This window comes from Penaeus monodon, chromosome 40 (genome assembly GCF_015228065.2).
Source record: "Penaeus monodon isolate SGIC_2016 chromosome 40, NSTDA_Pmon_1, whole genome shotgun sequence".
NCBI classification, from domain to species: domain Eukaryota; kingdom Metazoa; phylum Arthropoda; class Malacostraca; order Decapoda; family Penaeidae; genus Penaeus; species Penaeus monodon.
In genome coordinates this window covers 26,422,627-26,440,411 of record NC_051425.1, presented here as the reverse complement: position 1 = coordinate 26,440,411, position 17,785 = coordinate 26,422,627, and the positions used below count along the sequence as shown (strand labels likewise).

Sequence of the window (17,785 nt, the reverse complement as noted above, 5' to 3'; positions counted from 1 at the left end):
AGGGGGGAAACTGGCCGTCATTTCGAAGTGAATATGCTGTGAATACAAAAGGTCATCGCCCTCCCAGCCAAACGCTCGTCCGCAGATTATCGCGGTGGCGTCCGAGTGAGACTTGACGCGTGATAAAAAAGAGAAATAAAAAAGTAAGGTGACTCACTGCGTATGTGACCCTGGCGAGAGCAAAGGGTCACTGCGCTTGGCTCCTACTATCTATGCTTCGGGACAGAAACCCCCATGACGCCACGCAACTTAACCTTTTTATGAATACCACAAGTGACCTATTGATGAAAAACGGGAAGATTTCGAAACGGTTTTCATTTTTCAATATTCTTTTTTTTCTGTCGATCAACACGAGCGTTTTCTTTTTGCCACTCAGCACAAGTGAAATGAAAATCAACAACAGTAATAAAACACCTACGTCGTCAAAGACCGTGTTCCCAGGCAAGCAACGCAGCCCTTCTTAGTGAGTGACTTTGCATATGGACTTGTTTGTTGAGCGCTCTATTGCGAAGGGAGTTTCTCCTCTTAGTTTACACTCAATTGCTTTTACAGGTTAAGACAACTCTAGTTCATTCACTCTCGCACAATCACGCACGCACGCACGCACGTGTGTGTGTGTGTGTGTGTGTGTGTGTGTGTGTGTGTGTGTGTGTGTGTGTGTGTGTGTGTGTGTGCGCGCGTGTGTGTGTGCAACTCGAACAGTAAGTAAATAACTCCTTTCATGCCAAAAAAAATGATAACCTGCTTCATATTCTTATCCTAACAAGTTTAAGATATGAAAAATGGCATGTTATTCGATCCGAACAAAATTGGCCAAGGTCAGTCGTACAGTAAACAATCCTAACAAGGTCAACGGAGAGATAAAGGAATCGCCCTCCCACTCTGATTTAGATATCTGCTGTAATTATGGGCTGCTATTTATACTAACGGTGCTTTTATGCACAGTGGACATTGCTGACACCCTAAATGTTATTTATCATCTGCTTCACTAGCAACTAAAAGTGATGCCTTTTATGATTTGTATACACTGATTTTGTTATGACTTTAAATAGAACTTATATTAGACATTTAAGGAGGTGTAATATGTGTATACATATGTAACTCTGACCTTCTCTGGTACAGGATTAGTACACATTAACATTAGTACAGTGTGTTTCTGTGCAAAACAATCCAAGTACACATGTAGGGCCTTCAGTGGACAATATCTAAATAACGCCAGACATCATGGTGTACATTATCTATACCTAAGTCCAAAGGCAGTACACATGGAGGAGGAGGCATATTTTCCATGGCACAATATTACCTGCACAGACCTATATAGTTGATCAGATTTAGCCTGAACAGCCCGGGGTGTTCATAATAGATCTATGCTTCCACTGCCGTTTCCTGAAATATGTCTTACATACATGGGCAGTAACCAGGACTTGAGGATACGCATGTATGAAAACTGACTGTATTATACCTTAGTATTAGCAACAGTAATGATAAAAACAGTAGTAATATATATATATATATTAGTATTCGCAGCAACAATATTAATTACCAGTAATAGTGTCAGTAATAATGCAATCAGGCAGCAACAAGAAAAAAAAAAAAAAAAAAAAAAAAGTAAACACATGATGACAGCCGCCACAGTGATGGTTTAAAATAAATCGAATTCCAACAGCCATCCTAGCAACAGCATACACAACACTCTCAAAGACGCTTTTATAACAAAATGACCAGTAAAATTCCAAACGACACTTCTCACAACAGTATAAACCACTCACATATAACAACGGCCGCCAGGAGTCGCACGGGGATATCGGGCGGGGCGTCGCAATCGGAGAAGAGCGGCTGCAGAATGTAGTTGGCGAAGGTGAGGGCGATGACCGTGTTCCCCGTGGGCATGATGATCACCAGCGCCACCCACAGGTACAGGAAGGCCATGAGGGGACCGAAAGCCTCGTGGATGTAGGCGTAGTCCCCGCCGCTCCTGGGGATCATAGTACCTGCAGAAAGAGAGAGAGAGAGAGAGAGAATGTGGGTGAGTGTATTGTCATTCACGAGTGAGAGTGAGAGGGGAGGCGAGGGAATGTGTCCGGCATACAGAGGGAACCGTTGGATATGCACAGCAAGAAGGGAACGTTGATCTGGATTTGAATAACACGATTTCCTGTAATCCAGGTACCCGTAAGAACGAGCGTTGCGATATACAATAAATGAATAAATAAAAATACACCTAAAAATCTATCAACCACACGCGTGTTGAAGAGAAAGAGAAGAGAAGGGATACAAAATCGAAAGAAGTAATGAAAAAAAGGAAAGACAGGCAGCATATAAAATGCGGATGGGATAGAATTACAAAGAAAAAAGAAAAAAAGAAAAAAAGACAAAGAAAAAGTAAGAATAAAAAAAAAGACTAGAAATGAAATCGTTGGCAATAAAACTAATTAATCGATATTGCAAAACGTGCAGACCGCTTTTTTTTTTTTTTTTTTTTTTTTTTTTTTTTTTTTCTCTTCCCTCCTTCCTTCCTTTAAGGGTACTGAAGCGAAAATGCACCTGAGCGATTAGCAATGACTGATGCCAAGTTGGAAAGTTGGTGATAATAATTTCCGTTACAAGAATTACTCAGCAATATTGATTTCCTTTTACTCTCCCCAACTTATATCCCCTCTGATGAATGATATGAGATAATAATTATAATATTTATAACAATAACAATAATAATAAAATAATAATTAGTATAAAAATAGGAAGAAAAATACAGCCACAAGAACAATATCAATAACAATAACAACAATAATAAAAATAATAACAATAATGTAGATACGAAAAGGTTTATGTTACGTAGGCCTATCTAATGCAGTGGTTTCCATCCTGCGGGGCGCCTCCCCCCTCTTCTTTTGGAGGGCACGAAGAGCTACTGGAGAGGGGGTAGACGAAGGCTTGAGAAAAAGGGTAATGATATTTAAGGAATATGGATTAAGTTGGATTTTTGACCAATTTTATAAATGGAAGTTGGGCTTATCTTATACAGTCGCGGACTATCACTCTTTTATTTACAAACATACAAATTAAATAAATCTCGGGCAATTTTATGCAATATTCGGCGCACATTGCAGGATACTGAACATGAAATCAGAATTAAACTTACCATCCATTTCTGATAGAATATTTATTTCCCCCAAATTTTTGGGGGGTGAAGATCTGAGGGAACCCTGATCTCCAGATTTCCAAAAACAACTAAAATAAAATCACGCAAGTAAGTGATAATCACCACACGGCCCATGAACACTACAAAACTCCAATTGGTAAAATGTCAAAAGGTCGACCCATTCCACCATGGAAGAATTCAACACTGATCGTGCACCTTACATGTCTACCACAAAAAAGTTTTGTACATAACGTAAAACCCAAATTGCGTTAGCAAGGGTAAGGAACAAACACAATCTTGGGCGATGATGTTGGGAGTGTTGCCTGAGGGTTTTGGAATGAAGCTGGATATGAAGGGGTTGTGCTTGCGCTGTATACAAAAATGTTTTACTACAACATTATTTAAATAAGAGTAAAAAATTTGGGGCCAAAAACTACCCCAAACGAGCTGGCAGGTAACTCCCGCATCGGTTTTCTTAAGTCTTGGGCTTGGAGTATTTTTCTGCGACTCTCAAGTGCTCTTCGGACATAAATTTTTTAAAAAACAGGTGGCGTGAGGAATTTGTGAGTGGCTTTAAAGCGTAACGTAACTTATGCAAGAGGAGCAATTTCAACTTTCTTTTTTGTATGGATACCATTCATTTTTGGTTACGCAAGCACGACCACATAGACAATTGGGGCGAAAGAAGCCTACAGCAAAGATACTGGGCAAGTTTTTGGATCCTTTTTTGAAAAGTTTCTTAAGGGAACTGTGATATGTTTAACACTAAAAGGGCCTGAAAGGCACTACATCAGTATAGAGGAAAAACCCTTCCTATGGGTGGCCCGAAAAAAACCAGACAATGAAACGTGGTTTTTGCAAAATACGTTTGGGTTAAGAATGTACTGGCAACTGAGGGGGAAAGAAGTGCGATAAAATTAGAGTAGATGTAACGAAGAAAAAAGCGAACGCTTTGTGCCATACCTGGGAAAATGTCATTTTTAAAAGTTTCCCAGACCCCCTAACATGGGGTTAAAAAACTATGTAAATACTCCTTTTCATCTAACTTGGAAGATATACTCGTTATATCCAAAATTTTTACTATGTAATAACAAAGTAAACAAAAAAAAAACAGTTTATTCAAACACAGTGGCAAAAGCAATAAAATAATTTTTTTGTATGAGGGAGGGATTTATATTTTTTTACCATGTAAAATTTACATAGTCCCCAGCACTGCCTTGTCAGAAAGGGTAAAACGGTAATCATGTTTTGCCTACGCCGACGGGATAGCCAGGGGGGTAAATAAATTTATATATTTTTCCAGCCCATTTTACTTTAAGTGTAGCGATACTTCTACCGTTTTAATTTATTTTCCTATGGAAAGTGGATGTTTAAATTAAGCTACACTGTTTGTTCATTTATTTATCTACCTATGTTGTTTTCTTATTTCTCTTTATTCTATTTTCGCAGCTGCATTTGATGATAACTAACCGAATATAATGTGTAATAATAATTCCATGATACAACTATCATCACCGAACATGTCAATAAAAAATGTTTTTCATCAACAGCCTCTCAAGCTTGTCATCATCAAAAACCAACGTGTCCAGGGTTTCCCCTCAAAAAACTAGAATTTTTTTTGGTTTTCCACAAGAAAGCAAACAATGTTAAAATATGAACATGGACCGGTCCTCTCCTTTCCGAGCTTATACGTTTATTTAATCATTGCCCTTCCTTTTTACTCCCCCTTCTTTTTCTCGTTTAATCAGATATAGTTTAATTTTTGTTGGCCCCAATCTACTGAAAGGGAAAAAAAAAATAAATTGATTACCGTAATTTAACCTACCCGTTGTCCTTGTCTTCACTTATACCAAGCCAAAAGAAGCAAATCCTATCAATAATCCACAAACAAAAGAGAAAGAACCCCAGACTAAATGCTAATTTTAACGCACCCCATGTGGCCCTAGTGGCTAGGATCCCCGGGGGTTTTTTCACCAGGAGGCCCGGGTTTTCGATTCCCCGGCATGGGAATTTTTTTATTTTTGCGCTTTTTTTTGAAGGTTAAAACGATAACTTTTTACTTTTTTTCTTGTCTCCTGGACCTTGGTTTTGGGTTTTTTGGCCCTTGAGAATCTGTACTGTCATTGGAAATATGTTAGGTTTTGTGTGGTATTTTTGAATCAATACAGTCTCGTCAACAATGATTTTGGAATACGAAATCACTAAATTAAATTCACTAAAACCTGAGGGCTTTTGTTTAAATTTTATTTATTTTAACAAATTAATTTTGAACTTGAGGGAATTGTTTACGGTGAGGATCGTCTCCACCGTAATTAAAGAAAAACTATTTGCTTGTTTTATATCCATTTTTTTTTGTATTTTAACACCTACATAGCAATTTATTTTTGACGGTGAAAATTAAAATCGTTTTTTACTTTCACAGAACTGAATCTGTATTGAACTGCTTTTTCGAAAGGGCCCGAAGAAAAAAAAAAAAAAAAGGTTTGACGCCTGCCTAAAAATAGAAAGTACGAAATGAGCCTCACCAGACGGCGGTAGAAACCAGATAATGCAAATAAATCTTTGCTTCCCCTTTGGCTGAAAAATGATAATCACTTTAACGCTATAAACTCCTTACATAAACGATATGGGGCAGCTTCGCACCCCCATGGGCCTACGTTTCCACCGAGGTGATCCCCACCAAAATGTGTCAAAAAGGGAAGCTTTGAAGACCCCCAAAAAGGGCGTTTTTTAAAACCGCGCAGAAACCCGGGACCCCCTCACTAAAAAACCCCCCCAAAATCTCTTCCCTCTGAGAGGGAGCAAGGAGGGATTTTGAGGGAGCGCCAGGGAGATTTTTTGGGCCCAAGGTATCAAGGATACGGAATTACCAATCGGTAGACGCTTTCACTGGTTTTTGGGAAAATCAACAGATATTTAGAGGTTCGACCTTTGACTACATCTAATACCAAGTGTAAAAAAAAGCTTTTACAAAAAGGGACTACGACATGCATTGGGTTGGTGGTGGTGGGATAATAGAATAGTTTTGTAGTGAAACATAGCATAGTTTTATAAAACAGAGTATAGAAAACAGCAGTAGCAGTGTAGCAAAAATGTAAGCAACAGTAGTAGTAATAGAAACCCGCAGTATATAGTAGTGTAGCATATAATTATAGTAGTAGTAGTAACAGTAGTAATAGAAAAATTTATGTGTAACAGAGTAGTAGTAGTAGTAGTAACAGTAGTAGATGTAGTAATATCAGAAGTAATTGTAGGAGTAGTGTAAAGTATAGTTAGTTTTAGTAGTATTTAGTAGTATAAGTTAATAATAATAATAATAGTAATAATAATAGTGTAATGTATTTGTAATAGTAGTAGAATGTAGTAGTAATAGTAAAGTGTGTAATAGTAATGTAGTAGAAATATATGAAATGTAGAATAGTGTAGTAATATATATAATAGTAATAGTAGTAGTAATAGAAATAGTAGTAGAATAGTATAGTATAGTAGAAAATAGTAAATAGATTTTAATAGTAATAGTATGTAAAGTAGTAGTAAATAGTAGTAGATTTTTAGAGTAGTATAGTAATAGATATAAGTAAAGTATTTTTAGTAGTAGAATATAGTAGTAGTAGTAATAGTAATTGTAATAATAGTGTTGTATAGTAAAGTAATAGGTTGTATTTGTAGTAGTGGTATAGTAGTAGTAGTATAGTAGTGTGTAGTGTAAGTAGTGTAGTAGTAGTAGTAGTAATAATAGCAGTAGTTGTACTTTTAATAGAAATAGAAGTAGAGGTAGAGTTTGGAAGGTTAGAAACAGCACCTCAGTGTGGTAGTAGTTGTACTTTTTCTCTTTTCTTACACGAAAAAACTGTGAATACATTTCAAAAGTTCAGAGGAACGCAAGAAGTGAGAAAAATAAAATAAAATTCAATATCAGGTGCTATGGATGGGTGGTAGCGGTGGGTTTAATATTTTTCAAAAAATACATCCTAACTTCGACACTAGCATGAAATTTAAGTCAAAGCATCAAAGCGATGACGAACATTGCAAGACGCAACTTTTATTAAAAATTGCCAAGTAAAAAATAAAGAAAAACATTTTTTTAAAAAAAAGGAAAAAAAAAGGATCGTTTAAGGGTTTTAAAACAGGGTCCCTTACTATGAATCTATCAGCCCGTAATATTGATGGCAAAGCAAAGTGTTTGCATAAATCTGCAGTTATGAAAATGTGGTACTGTAGAAAACTTAACGGCCTATTTACGGTCTGCTATGGCTTCTGCTCTATTTCTCTGATGATAAATTTTTTCTGATTTTCTGCTAGTTTTCAAGTTCTGCTTGCCCCCGGGCCTTTTTACTTTTGGGCCCCGGCCCTTTTTTCTGATGAATACCAATTCCTGCAGAAAAATACCCCTGCACAAAAAAAGATTTCCCGGAACGGAACCCGGGGAGTATATTTTTTTGTTTGCCACTCGTCAATTATCTCTTATAGGCACTTAAAATACTCTCGATGATCTAGCGTTACCACCTAGTCGGCGTAGCAAGGGCACCCCACTGGGGGAGCAGGCCCGACATCCCCACCGATAAAACGCCCACCCCCAATGCTGCCCCATACTCGGCACTCCCTTGGGAGACACGAAGATGCCCGAAACCCCCGAGATCCCCCACGATGATGGCAATGCCTCCTCAGGCCTTTGTTCCTTCTTTAGCTTCATCCGACTGCCTCCCCATCGCCCCTTTCTCCTTCCTTTTTACCCCTCTGGGAGGAGGCCCAAAGGCTCCCCAACTCGGCCGGGGTGGTTGCAAATGCTCTTTTCGCCGTCGCCCTCTGAAGCTCTCTCCAGGGGCGCGGGGGCGTGAAGTGACTACGGTGGTGGCGGGGTCGGGGAGGCTAGCTACCACAGCGGCGATCGCCCGTGTGGGGCAAGGTCGAAACAGGGCCCCGCACTGACCCACACAAAGCTCCCTGCGATTTTCCAACCGATTAACAACTCTGAAGACTTCTGACATTTAGAAAAAATTTTCACGACTGGCCCCCAAAACATCCCGAGATCACCCATTTTCTGAGGCGTTTATATGTGCGGAACAAGCACCGAACACCCATGCAATATCAACACGCTATCTATATCGCGAACCGCTCTTCAAGTTTCTTTTTCGCACCTGGGGGCGGACTTGCAAAGAGGACTTTCCCCGAATGCGCTTCACCTTTCTTTAACCTGGAAATAAACGAAAAGTTTTGTCACAAATGGGCTTACGGAGTACTAAAATAAGCTTGGGATGCGCAAAAACGCATGCGCCCTACGCTTGAATACAGTTAGATCGATAAAGAATTTTACGGATGACTACGCCTATGTCATTTTGCGGAACATTCTCACAGAAGGGGAGATGGGATATAGATGTCATGCAGCAGTACAATTTTAATCAGGGGCAGCGTGGTTTTGGGTGGTCATCGGCCGCCTGCCGCACACCCACTTCCCCGCTAGCCAATACGCAACATTCCCCCCGAGTACACTTTATTTTCTATTTTCCCCTTTTTTACCAAACCCATGGATGCTGTTTTGCAGGTCTTACATGCAAATACTTCGCTGCCATCTCCTGAGGGACGCAAACACGGCGCACGAAGGCCCTTCCCCCCCCCAATGGACTCCTTACTCGGAATTACTCGATAACCCTTTCCCCCCCTCCCCCTTTCATGCTATCGCCCCGTTGTAACCGCACTCATGTTACACAGGGGTTGCATAGATTTGTGGGGTTTTTCCACTTCGGTTTGGTACTGGGCATCAAATTACCAAGTCTGACCTTGGCACTGTAGCAAAGGGAATTATTTGTGTTGTAAGAAAAATATCTGAGCAGCTGTGTGTAGGCGGCGGGGAAGGGAGATGTGGGATAATGGTGTATCACAGGGAAAATGCTACTTACAGCCCCCCGCCCTCACCCGTGCTCACCCCCACTCACCCCGTCCTCACCCTTTCTTCACCCTTTTCCCCCGCCTTTGCGTATCCGATCTACCCCCTTGTTTACCCCTTTTTTTATCATTAAAAGGTGATCCCCTTACCCTTCCCTTTCCGTACCCTCTTTTTGAACTCTCGTTTTTTTTATATTTATTTTTATTTTTTTTTACATTGAGCGATTTTTGCAATACTCCAATAGTATTCCCCCCTCCCAACAATACACAAAAACAAACACGCACAAAATTTCGTTTTTTTTAAAGACCCCCAAAACATATGTGCTGCCTCATCACCACCTTAACCCCTTACCTTCAAATACAACAAATTTTAAATTCAACATTTCATGACGGAGTTCCTTTTCACACAACAAAAAAACGAAATCCAGGACACATTATAAAGACCCGATGAAAAGGCAGAACTCCTCGTCTACACAAGATTTCCCTTTGCTTTGCTTGCATTTTTGGGGGACTGGAAGGGCAGCACACCCCCCAAAAACACCCCCTCTAACCCACCGCACACGTGGGCCCATCAGGCGCCGTTCAACGCCCCGGAGTCGAGACTTCACCCCCAGACGTTCACTTTTGGGCGGGCCTCACGGAATCGGGTTGGAGATAGAAACCCCAAAGGGATGTTATATTACGTAAGTTATTATGGTTCCTTTACACTCTCACCATTTTTGTTATTATTTTTCTATATTATTGTTTTCATGGGTTTTTTTATCATCACCATCAAGCTTTTATCTTATTATTATTATTTTTACCATTTTTCTATATGTTTTTATATTACTATTATTATCATCATTATTGCCCGTATTTTTGTTACTATCTCATTTTTACTGTTTTTTTGTTTTTATCCATTATTATTATTCTATCATCATTATTTATTTATTGTTACTATCACTATTTAGTGGTGAAAACTCTACACCCCAAAATGCGCATTTGCAAAATTAAAGGGGCCCCCCGTGTAATCAATGAAAAAGGGAAAATAAAAAAACCACAAATACGAGGTCTTTAAAATTCTTTCCTTTTTTTTTTTATCTCTGTTCATATTTAAAAATTTTTCGCTTTTACCCCCTTTTTCTAAGAATAGGGGAAAATTTTCAAGTACGTGCAGGGGGGGGAACAACGATTCCTCCCATATAATTTTATTTTTCGAGTCTCAGTAAAAAATTTTAAAAAACCCAAAAAACAACAGGCATTTTTATAAATACTCAAGCATTTTTGGGTTTTATGATAAAAAAATGAACAAAAATGAACATAAATACACTCAAAAAGAAACAAACTTAAAATTAAGAACCTTCATCCCAAAAGTGAAAACTTAAGCAACTGCACTTCCCAAGCCCATGTTATACAAAAATGCCAGAGAAGCAAATTAAAAGCTTTTATTTTTTTAGTGTCACAAACCATTTTTTACAGTGAGTCAGACCGGGGTGTATTTCTATGAGAAACAATACAGTGGGAATTCTACGGAGGCAGGCATTCCCGAGTAAAAAAAAAAAAAAAAAAAAAAAAAAAAAAAAAAAAAAAAAAAGAAAACTTCACTGACCCCATTTAAAACCAGAAATAATTTTGGGTCACCACCGCAAAACGAAGGGCAAAAGAAGGCGCTTTTTAAATTTTTTAACTTAAATGTCCTCTATCATGAATTTCCTTCGGTTTCATTTATAATCCCCAGTACAATCTAGTAGAACTCAGATGATATTTCTACCCCTTTTTCGTGCGCCGTAAAAGGACATGATATCATTTCAAAAAACTTTTTCGTACTAGCATTTTTTTAGTTATTTTTTCCCTTTATCTCTAAGGAAAATAAAAAGATAAAAATTTCACCAACTTTCCCCTACCAGGAAGAAACCCCCGGCCCCCACCAAGTGAAAAGCCCAAAAACGTACGTACAAAGCAAATAGGGCAAGGACTCAAAAAACAGGGTGTTATAAAAAACCTGTAGAGATAAAAAGTAAGGCCCTCACGCTGACAAAACCCTTGTTTTAGCTGTTTAAACTACCAAAATACAAGCGATTTAAAAGGTTTTCACAATAAAAGGAGGGGGGAAAATTTAAAAGAAAATTAAAAAGTTAGGGTGGATATTTTAAAAATAACAAAAGTGCAAAATACGATAGAGATAGGAAGATAAAGAGATAATCACATTCAACAGCCAAAAATTCGATGACACATTAATTTACAAAAATAAAAAACAAAGATACCCAAATCATTCCTAAAAACGAACAAATGAAAAAGAATAGGTGACTGCATAAGATAGCATATTCCCCAAAAATTAATGGTATTTTACACAAGAAACTGCAATATTAAAACAATTACGGAATTTTTTTTCTCACAATAATGAAACTCTATTCTAACACTATCATTATTGTTTGTACAATGAAAAGTCATTTCAGACTATTATCTTGTTTCTATGATTTATTGACTAATAACAAAGGCACAAAAGTACTTTGCACCACGAGTAAAAAAAGAGAGAGAGAAAAAAAAAAAAAAAATTGAGAAGGCTTCGTGATCGAAATGCAAAAAAGAACACAAAGTCCAGAGAGAAGAGAATTTTTTTGAACTGCGTCTCTTTCCTGGCTCATTGCTCCCTTTTATGGGTCCCGGGCGCATTTCAAACCCTTTACATGTGGGAATTGTTATTAAATAAGGATTTTACTATTATACCCACAAACGGGGGCAGTATGCCCCGCGCGCGCACCACACACAAACACACACAACACACACACACACAACACACACATTATATATATATATTTTTATATATATATTATATATTATATATATTATATATGTATGATAAAATTAAAAATTTCATATGTTATTATAAAATAAAAAAATATATGTATAAAATATATAAATATATTATATATATATATATTTTAAAATATAAACATAATATATACACACATGTAATATATGTAACCCCCCTTTTTTGTGCAAACTTGGTAAATTGTTAATTCAGCGTTTTACTGAAATAACTGCTTTTTTAAATTCTAAAAATAACATAAATTCAGCTTTTAGTCATCGGTTTTATTAATCATCACCCCTGCCGGTTTTTTGATGACGAATGTGCCAATAAAAGTAATTTTTTGTTCATTAGGTGGACAAAAAATGAGATGCGTAGAATCAACTGCAAAAAAATGAAAGGGGTTCCACTGTAAGACTTCGTTTTTTCAAGAAGGTTCAAAAAACGAGTTCAAAACCCGTCAGCTTTTGGTGCAACACTTTTGTTTGCATTATGGGTTGGGAAGGGCATCTTTTCTTGGTCACCCAGACCACTTTTCCCCGTCTAACCCCTTTCCCCTTTCCCACCCCTTTCCCCTTCTCTTTCCCTGTCCTCCCCCCTTTTTCTCTCGCCCTCGTCCCCCCCCCCCACCATTTAGTTTCCCTTTTTTTGCTTCTCCCCTTATAATATTTATATATATATATATAATTTATATAATAATTTTTATATAATATATATATATATATAAGTGCTATGTGCTATATATAAATAAAAAATTTAAAAAATTTTATTTTAATTTTTAATCTAGTTAAAATTATATTAATAAAAAATATATGGTTATTTTTGTATTATATTTATAAATATATATATTGCATATAATATATATTATATATTTTATTATTAAAATTATTTATATATGTATATGCATATTATATATATATATATATATTTTATTATATATAAAGCATATAATTTTATAATATTATATAAGAAAAATGCATAAATAAATATATATTATATATATATATAATATATATAATTTTTTTTTTTTTTTTTTTTTTTTTTTTTTTTTTAAAGGGAGGTTTTATTTTTTTTTTAGCCGCATGGTCAAAGCATTCTTTAATTGTAGTTTTTATGTTGTAAAGCTCTTGGGGTGAGTACGTGGGGAGGGTCCCCGTTCCTTTTCCCCGGGGGGCCCTTTTTCCTTTAGGGAATAATTTTCTCTATTTATCCGGGGTTGGGACCAATTTTATTGGGGTGCTTGGCCACCCATGGGGTAGGTAGGCAATCGAGGTGAAGTTTCCTTTTACAAAGGGAACAAAGCGCGGCCGGGGATCGAGCCCGATGCCTTCGTGACAGTCTTGAGTCCGATGCTCTAACCACTTGTGATATATTAATATATATATAATATATATTATAAAAATATATATATAATAATATAATTTTATGCAATATATATGCATATATATATATATATTAAAATATATATATATATATATATATATATATAATATATTGCTTTAAATAGGAATTTTAAATAATAATTAATTATATATAATATATATTTTTTAAAAATATATATATCACCGAATTTAAGGAGCTGCGTTTATAAGTAACTACAAGTAAAAGATATTGTGTGTGTGTGGGTGTGGGTGTGTGGTGTGGTGTGTGTGTGTGTGTGTGTGTGTGTGTGTGTGTGTGTGTGTGTGTGTGTGTGTGTGTGTGTGTTATGCTTCACTTTCATGATTTGTAAACAATCCCTTCGGAATGAGGCAATATAAAATAATCCCTTGCGATGTCGCCGCCTGTGTCGCAACCGTTCCATGCTTCTCTGCATCATGCAACGAGTGCATGATCATCCTGCTGTGCTTGTCCTGTCGTCTGACATTCACGTGAAAGCAGAATTCTTAAGAACTGCTTCGTCATCTCTCTTGGCGAAGTAATAGTGAATTTAGTTCATTTACTTTATATAGTCTACTTGGTTTTGTACAAATGACGTATTCATATAAGCGAACAATATGAGATGTTCAACAAAATCAGATGTACCGCACATGCAACTTTATCCAATACACAGTCCTTAATGACGCTTATTATGCAAAGGAAGAAGAAGAAAAAGCACCTAATTACACGAACTCGCTTGCTTATCAACACTTTACATATATAAACTCCAGATCCTTCTTCATATAAACCAGAGGTCCTCAGAACGCCTTAAAATAATCAAGCTTGCAAATGCTGCTTCCACACAGACCGTTACCACACTGGGAGGAATAACGACCTCTTAACAAACTCGTTCGCTGTAACTAACAATTAATCTAACTCGTTGACCGCGAAGTTGGATACCCTTGCCGGCTTCTTGTTGAACTCTGGAGAAATGAAAAGCTGGAGGAGATGTGAAGGAGAGATGGCGAAGAGGGAGAGATGCGAAGGAGAGATGAAGAAGATACGAGGGAGAAGTGGAGAAGAGGGAGAGAAGGGTGGAGAATATGGAGACAGGAGAGAAGACCGTTCTTTCCAGACACCCGACACCACTTCACGGAGACCTTCCCCGTTGCCACTGGCCTGTAAGCGACGGTCGCTAATTCAGTGTTGATAAGAAATGAGGGTGAAGGATTGACAGGGAGACAGGGAGACGGAATGTGATGAAGAAAAGGAGAGGGAGAGGAAGAGGCATATAAAAGGGAGAGGGAAAGAGAGGAAGAATGAGAGAGAAAGGGAAAGGGGGAGGACAAGGATGGGATAGAAGGGGGAGGGGAAAAGAGAAGAAAAAGGAGAGAAATACTGAAAAGAGCGAAAAAGGGAAAGCTAAAATGGGGGAGGGGCGGTGAGCGAGAGGGAAGGATGTTGGGAAAGAAAAGGAGGGAGATAGGGAAAAGATAGTGAAAGGGCGAGAAGGGAAGGGAGAAAGATAGTAAGAGGTAGACCGAGAAAAAAGGAAAGAGAGATAAACGAGACATGCACAGATGATCATCTGTTCAACAAACATCTGTTCCCTCAACACACCAAGTAGCGCGCACTCGCTCTTACTATCTGTTATGATATGAACATCCGCACACCAAGTTACAGGTATTATATGAGTAACTCCCTCACACAGAATGACGAGTTCATGTTCTTGCTATACGGTCATCAGTGTGTGTATGTATATATGTTAATGTGTGTGTGCGTGTGCGTGTGCATATATACATACACACAATCATATATATGTGTGTGTGTGTGTGTGAGCGCGAAAGACAGAGTGAATGAAAGAGAGAAGAGATGGAGAATAAAAGGAGGGACTGAATAATATAGATAGAATGAGAGAGAGAGAGAGAGATAGAGACTGAGAGATAGAGTGAAAGAAATAGCGTGAGTGGGCGAGAGTCGTCGCGCACACATGGGGGAAGACTGAAAGCTTGAGAAAAATATTTTCATTTGAACAGCAGTTATGGAAACCTAAAGTTACTTAGATATCACACGATTGTTTAGGTTGATTAGTTAGGCCTTTTTAGCCTTAGATGATCATTAATTGGTCGATTTTGTTAAATAACGCGTTTGAAGATTTAGTTTATTATGAGTTTAATGATTCTCTTGAGGCCTCAGATGATTTTGTTGAATTGGGCCTCAGATGGTTTTACTGAATTGGGCCTTTTTTTTTTTTTTTTTTTTTACTGAATTGGGCCTCAGTTTTTTTTTGCCTGAATTGGGCCTTACACGATTTTGCTGAATTAGGCCTTAAATAATTTTGCTGAATTAGGCCTCATGATTTTTGCTGAATTGGGCTTCATGAATTTGCAGAACTGGGCCTTAGGTGATTCTGCTGAATTAGGACTCCGATGATTTTATTAAATTGGGCCTCAGTTGATATGACTGAATTAGGCCTTAACTGGTTTTGTTAAATTGGGCCTTGGATTATGTTGTTTTTACAGTACTTGATGAAAGCGTCCCAGTTCAGTAACTAATATCAGACATTCGAACATAAATAGACTGAATTAATTTAACACTTAAAGTACATTCAATTTTTTTTTCTTTGTTTTTCATTTCCCATTATAACATATGCGGGTGGAGGGAGGAGGAATGTACAAAAAGCAAGTGCGATAAACTGAATCCTTATCTTTTTCTATTCACTTTCTTATCCTTAATAAATCTTTTCCTATCCCCTTTCCCTTCTTTTCCATATCTCTTTTTGTCTCACTTAAGCTTTATCTCCTTACGCCTCCACCTCTTTTATTCTCTGTATCTTTTTTTTTTCTCTGTCTGTCTGTCTCTCTGCATCCCCTTTTCTTTCCATATGTTCTTCCTTTTTCCTTCTCTCTTTGTCTCTCCCTTTCTCTCTCTCTCCCCCCCTTCCCCCCCTCTCTCTCTCTCCCTCTCTTTCTCTCTCTCTCCCTCTCTCTATCTCTTTCACTCTCTCTCTCTCTAACTCCCGTTACTCATTTAAATATTTAAATATATATATATATATATATATATATATATATATATATATATATATCTTATTCTACTCCACCAATAATAATATAGTTGAATTAATCATAACAAACATGAAAGCATCGGCCAACTATAGCCAAGAGTGACTTTGCAAAACTAAGACATGTCCACATAATATTGTAATTATCAACGACTTATTATAGGCGTGTGGTCAACGTATATGTACTCAAAGTAAACATATGAAAATCGCCTGTAGGATGAGGTACAGCAGCGACAGGTTGTAACGGCTGTATCCTGTAGCGGGGGTGACGTTAGGCCTACTGCGATCTCATCACCTACTTCCTCCCTTCAAATGTCGGAAATAATTCAGTGTGATGTAAGACCATCCTTGCGTCATCTCAGCGCTGGAGGATGAGGATGAGATAGGAGATGGTGGAGAATATAATTTTTTTTTGTTTTTAGTGGGAGAGGGAGGGAGAGGAGGAGGGGAAGGGGCAGGAAGAGAGAAACAGAAAATCATGAGGAGAATGTTGTTTGGTGAATATACATATAGTATATAAAGTAATCTTGACCCTTTAGTTCCCTTCGTAACTGAATAAAATGCAGTTTGAACATTTAAAAATAACATATTAAAAATTATATATATATATATATATATATATATATATATATATATATATACATATATACATATATACATATATACATACACACACACACACACACACACACACATATATATATAATATATATATATATATATAGATATATATATATAATAATATATATGTGTTGTGTGTGTGTGTGTGTGTGTGTGTGTGTGTGTGTGTGTGTGTGTGTAAGCGTGCGTGTGTGCGTGTGCGCGCGTGCGTACGTGCGTGTGTGTGTGTGTGTGGCTGTGGGTGCGTGCGTGTTTACGTATGCAAGTGGATTATATTTTTTTCTAAACATACAATAGCCACTTGTTTACGTTAAACGTTATGGAACAGAGTTTTGCAGCATCAGCTGTCATTCTTTGTCAGCCTTTGTTACTGATAATGATTAATTCTACCCCCCAACACAACACAAACACACAAACACACACACACACACACACACACACACACACACGTATACCTTTGTTGACAAACAGTGTCAGTTGATGAATTGTTTGTCATCTTAACGGAAAGGACGACGTGCATGGATCAGAGAGAGAGAGAGAGAGAGAGAGAGAGAGAGAGAGAGAGAGAGAGAGAGAGAGAGAGAGAGAGAGAGAGAGAGAGAGAGAGAGAGAGAGAAAGACATATGGAGAGGGAAAAGGCAAAGAATAATCGAAACGTCGGATTACCTCATTGCTCGATATAAAATCTCCTTTAGTGAGCCTCTCGGAATTTCACAGAACCAAACAAGCCATATTCCAAAGTCTAGGTCACTTGCGTCCCTAAGCGCGTGTCTATCTAATCGATCGCCCTAACAATGATATCAACAGCATACAGGAAAGAGGAAAGAGAAAAGAGGGAAAAGAAAAGAGATCCTTTATATTCATATTTGAAGGACAGTGACGATACCATTGTCTTAACGCTGGTCTAAAAGGGGAAAAAAAGTTTTTCTGC

General features: G+C 37.6%; 1 protein-coding gene across 1 annotated transcript in view; it reads right to left on the bottom strand.

Moving 5' to 3' along the window:
- Positions 1-1,769: 1,769 nt before the first annotated feature.
- The window catches only part of LOC119597949 (large neutral amino acids transporter small subunit 2-like), a gene marked incomplete at its 3' end in the record, with an annotated part of 20,879 nt that continues 4,863 nt past the window's right edge, over positions 1,770-17,785 (bottom strand). Inside the window, 1 exon segment of the mRNA XM_037947618.1 lies at positions 1,770-1,991. Within this exon segment, the coding sequence (XP_037803546.1) occupies positions 1,770-1,991 (222 nt within the window).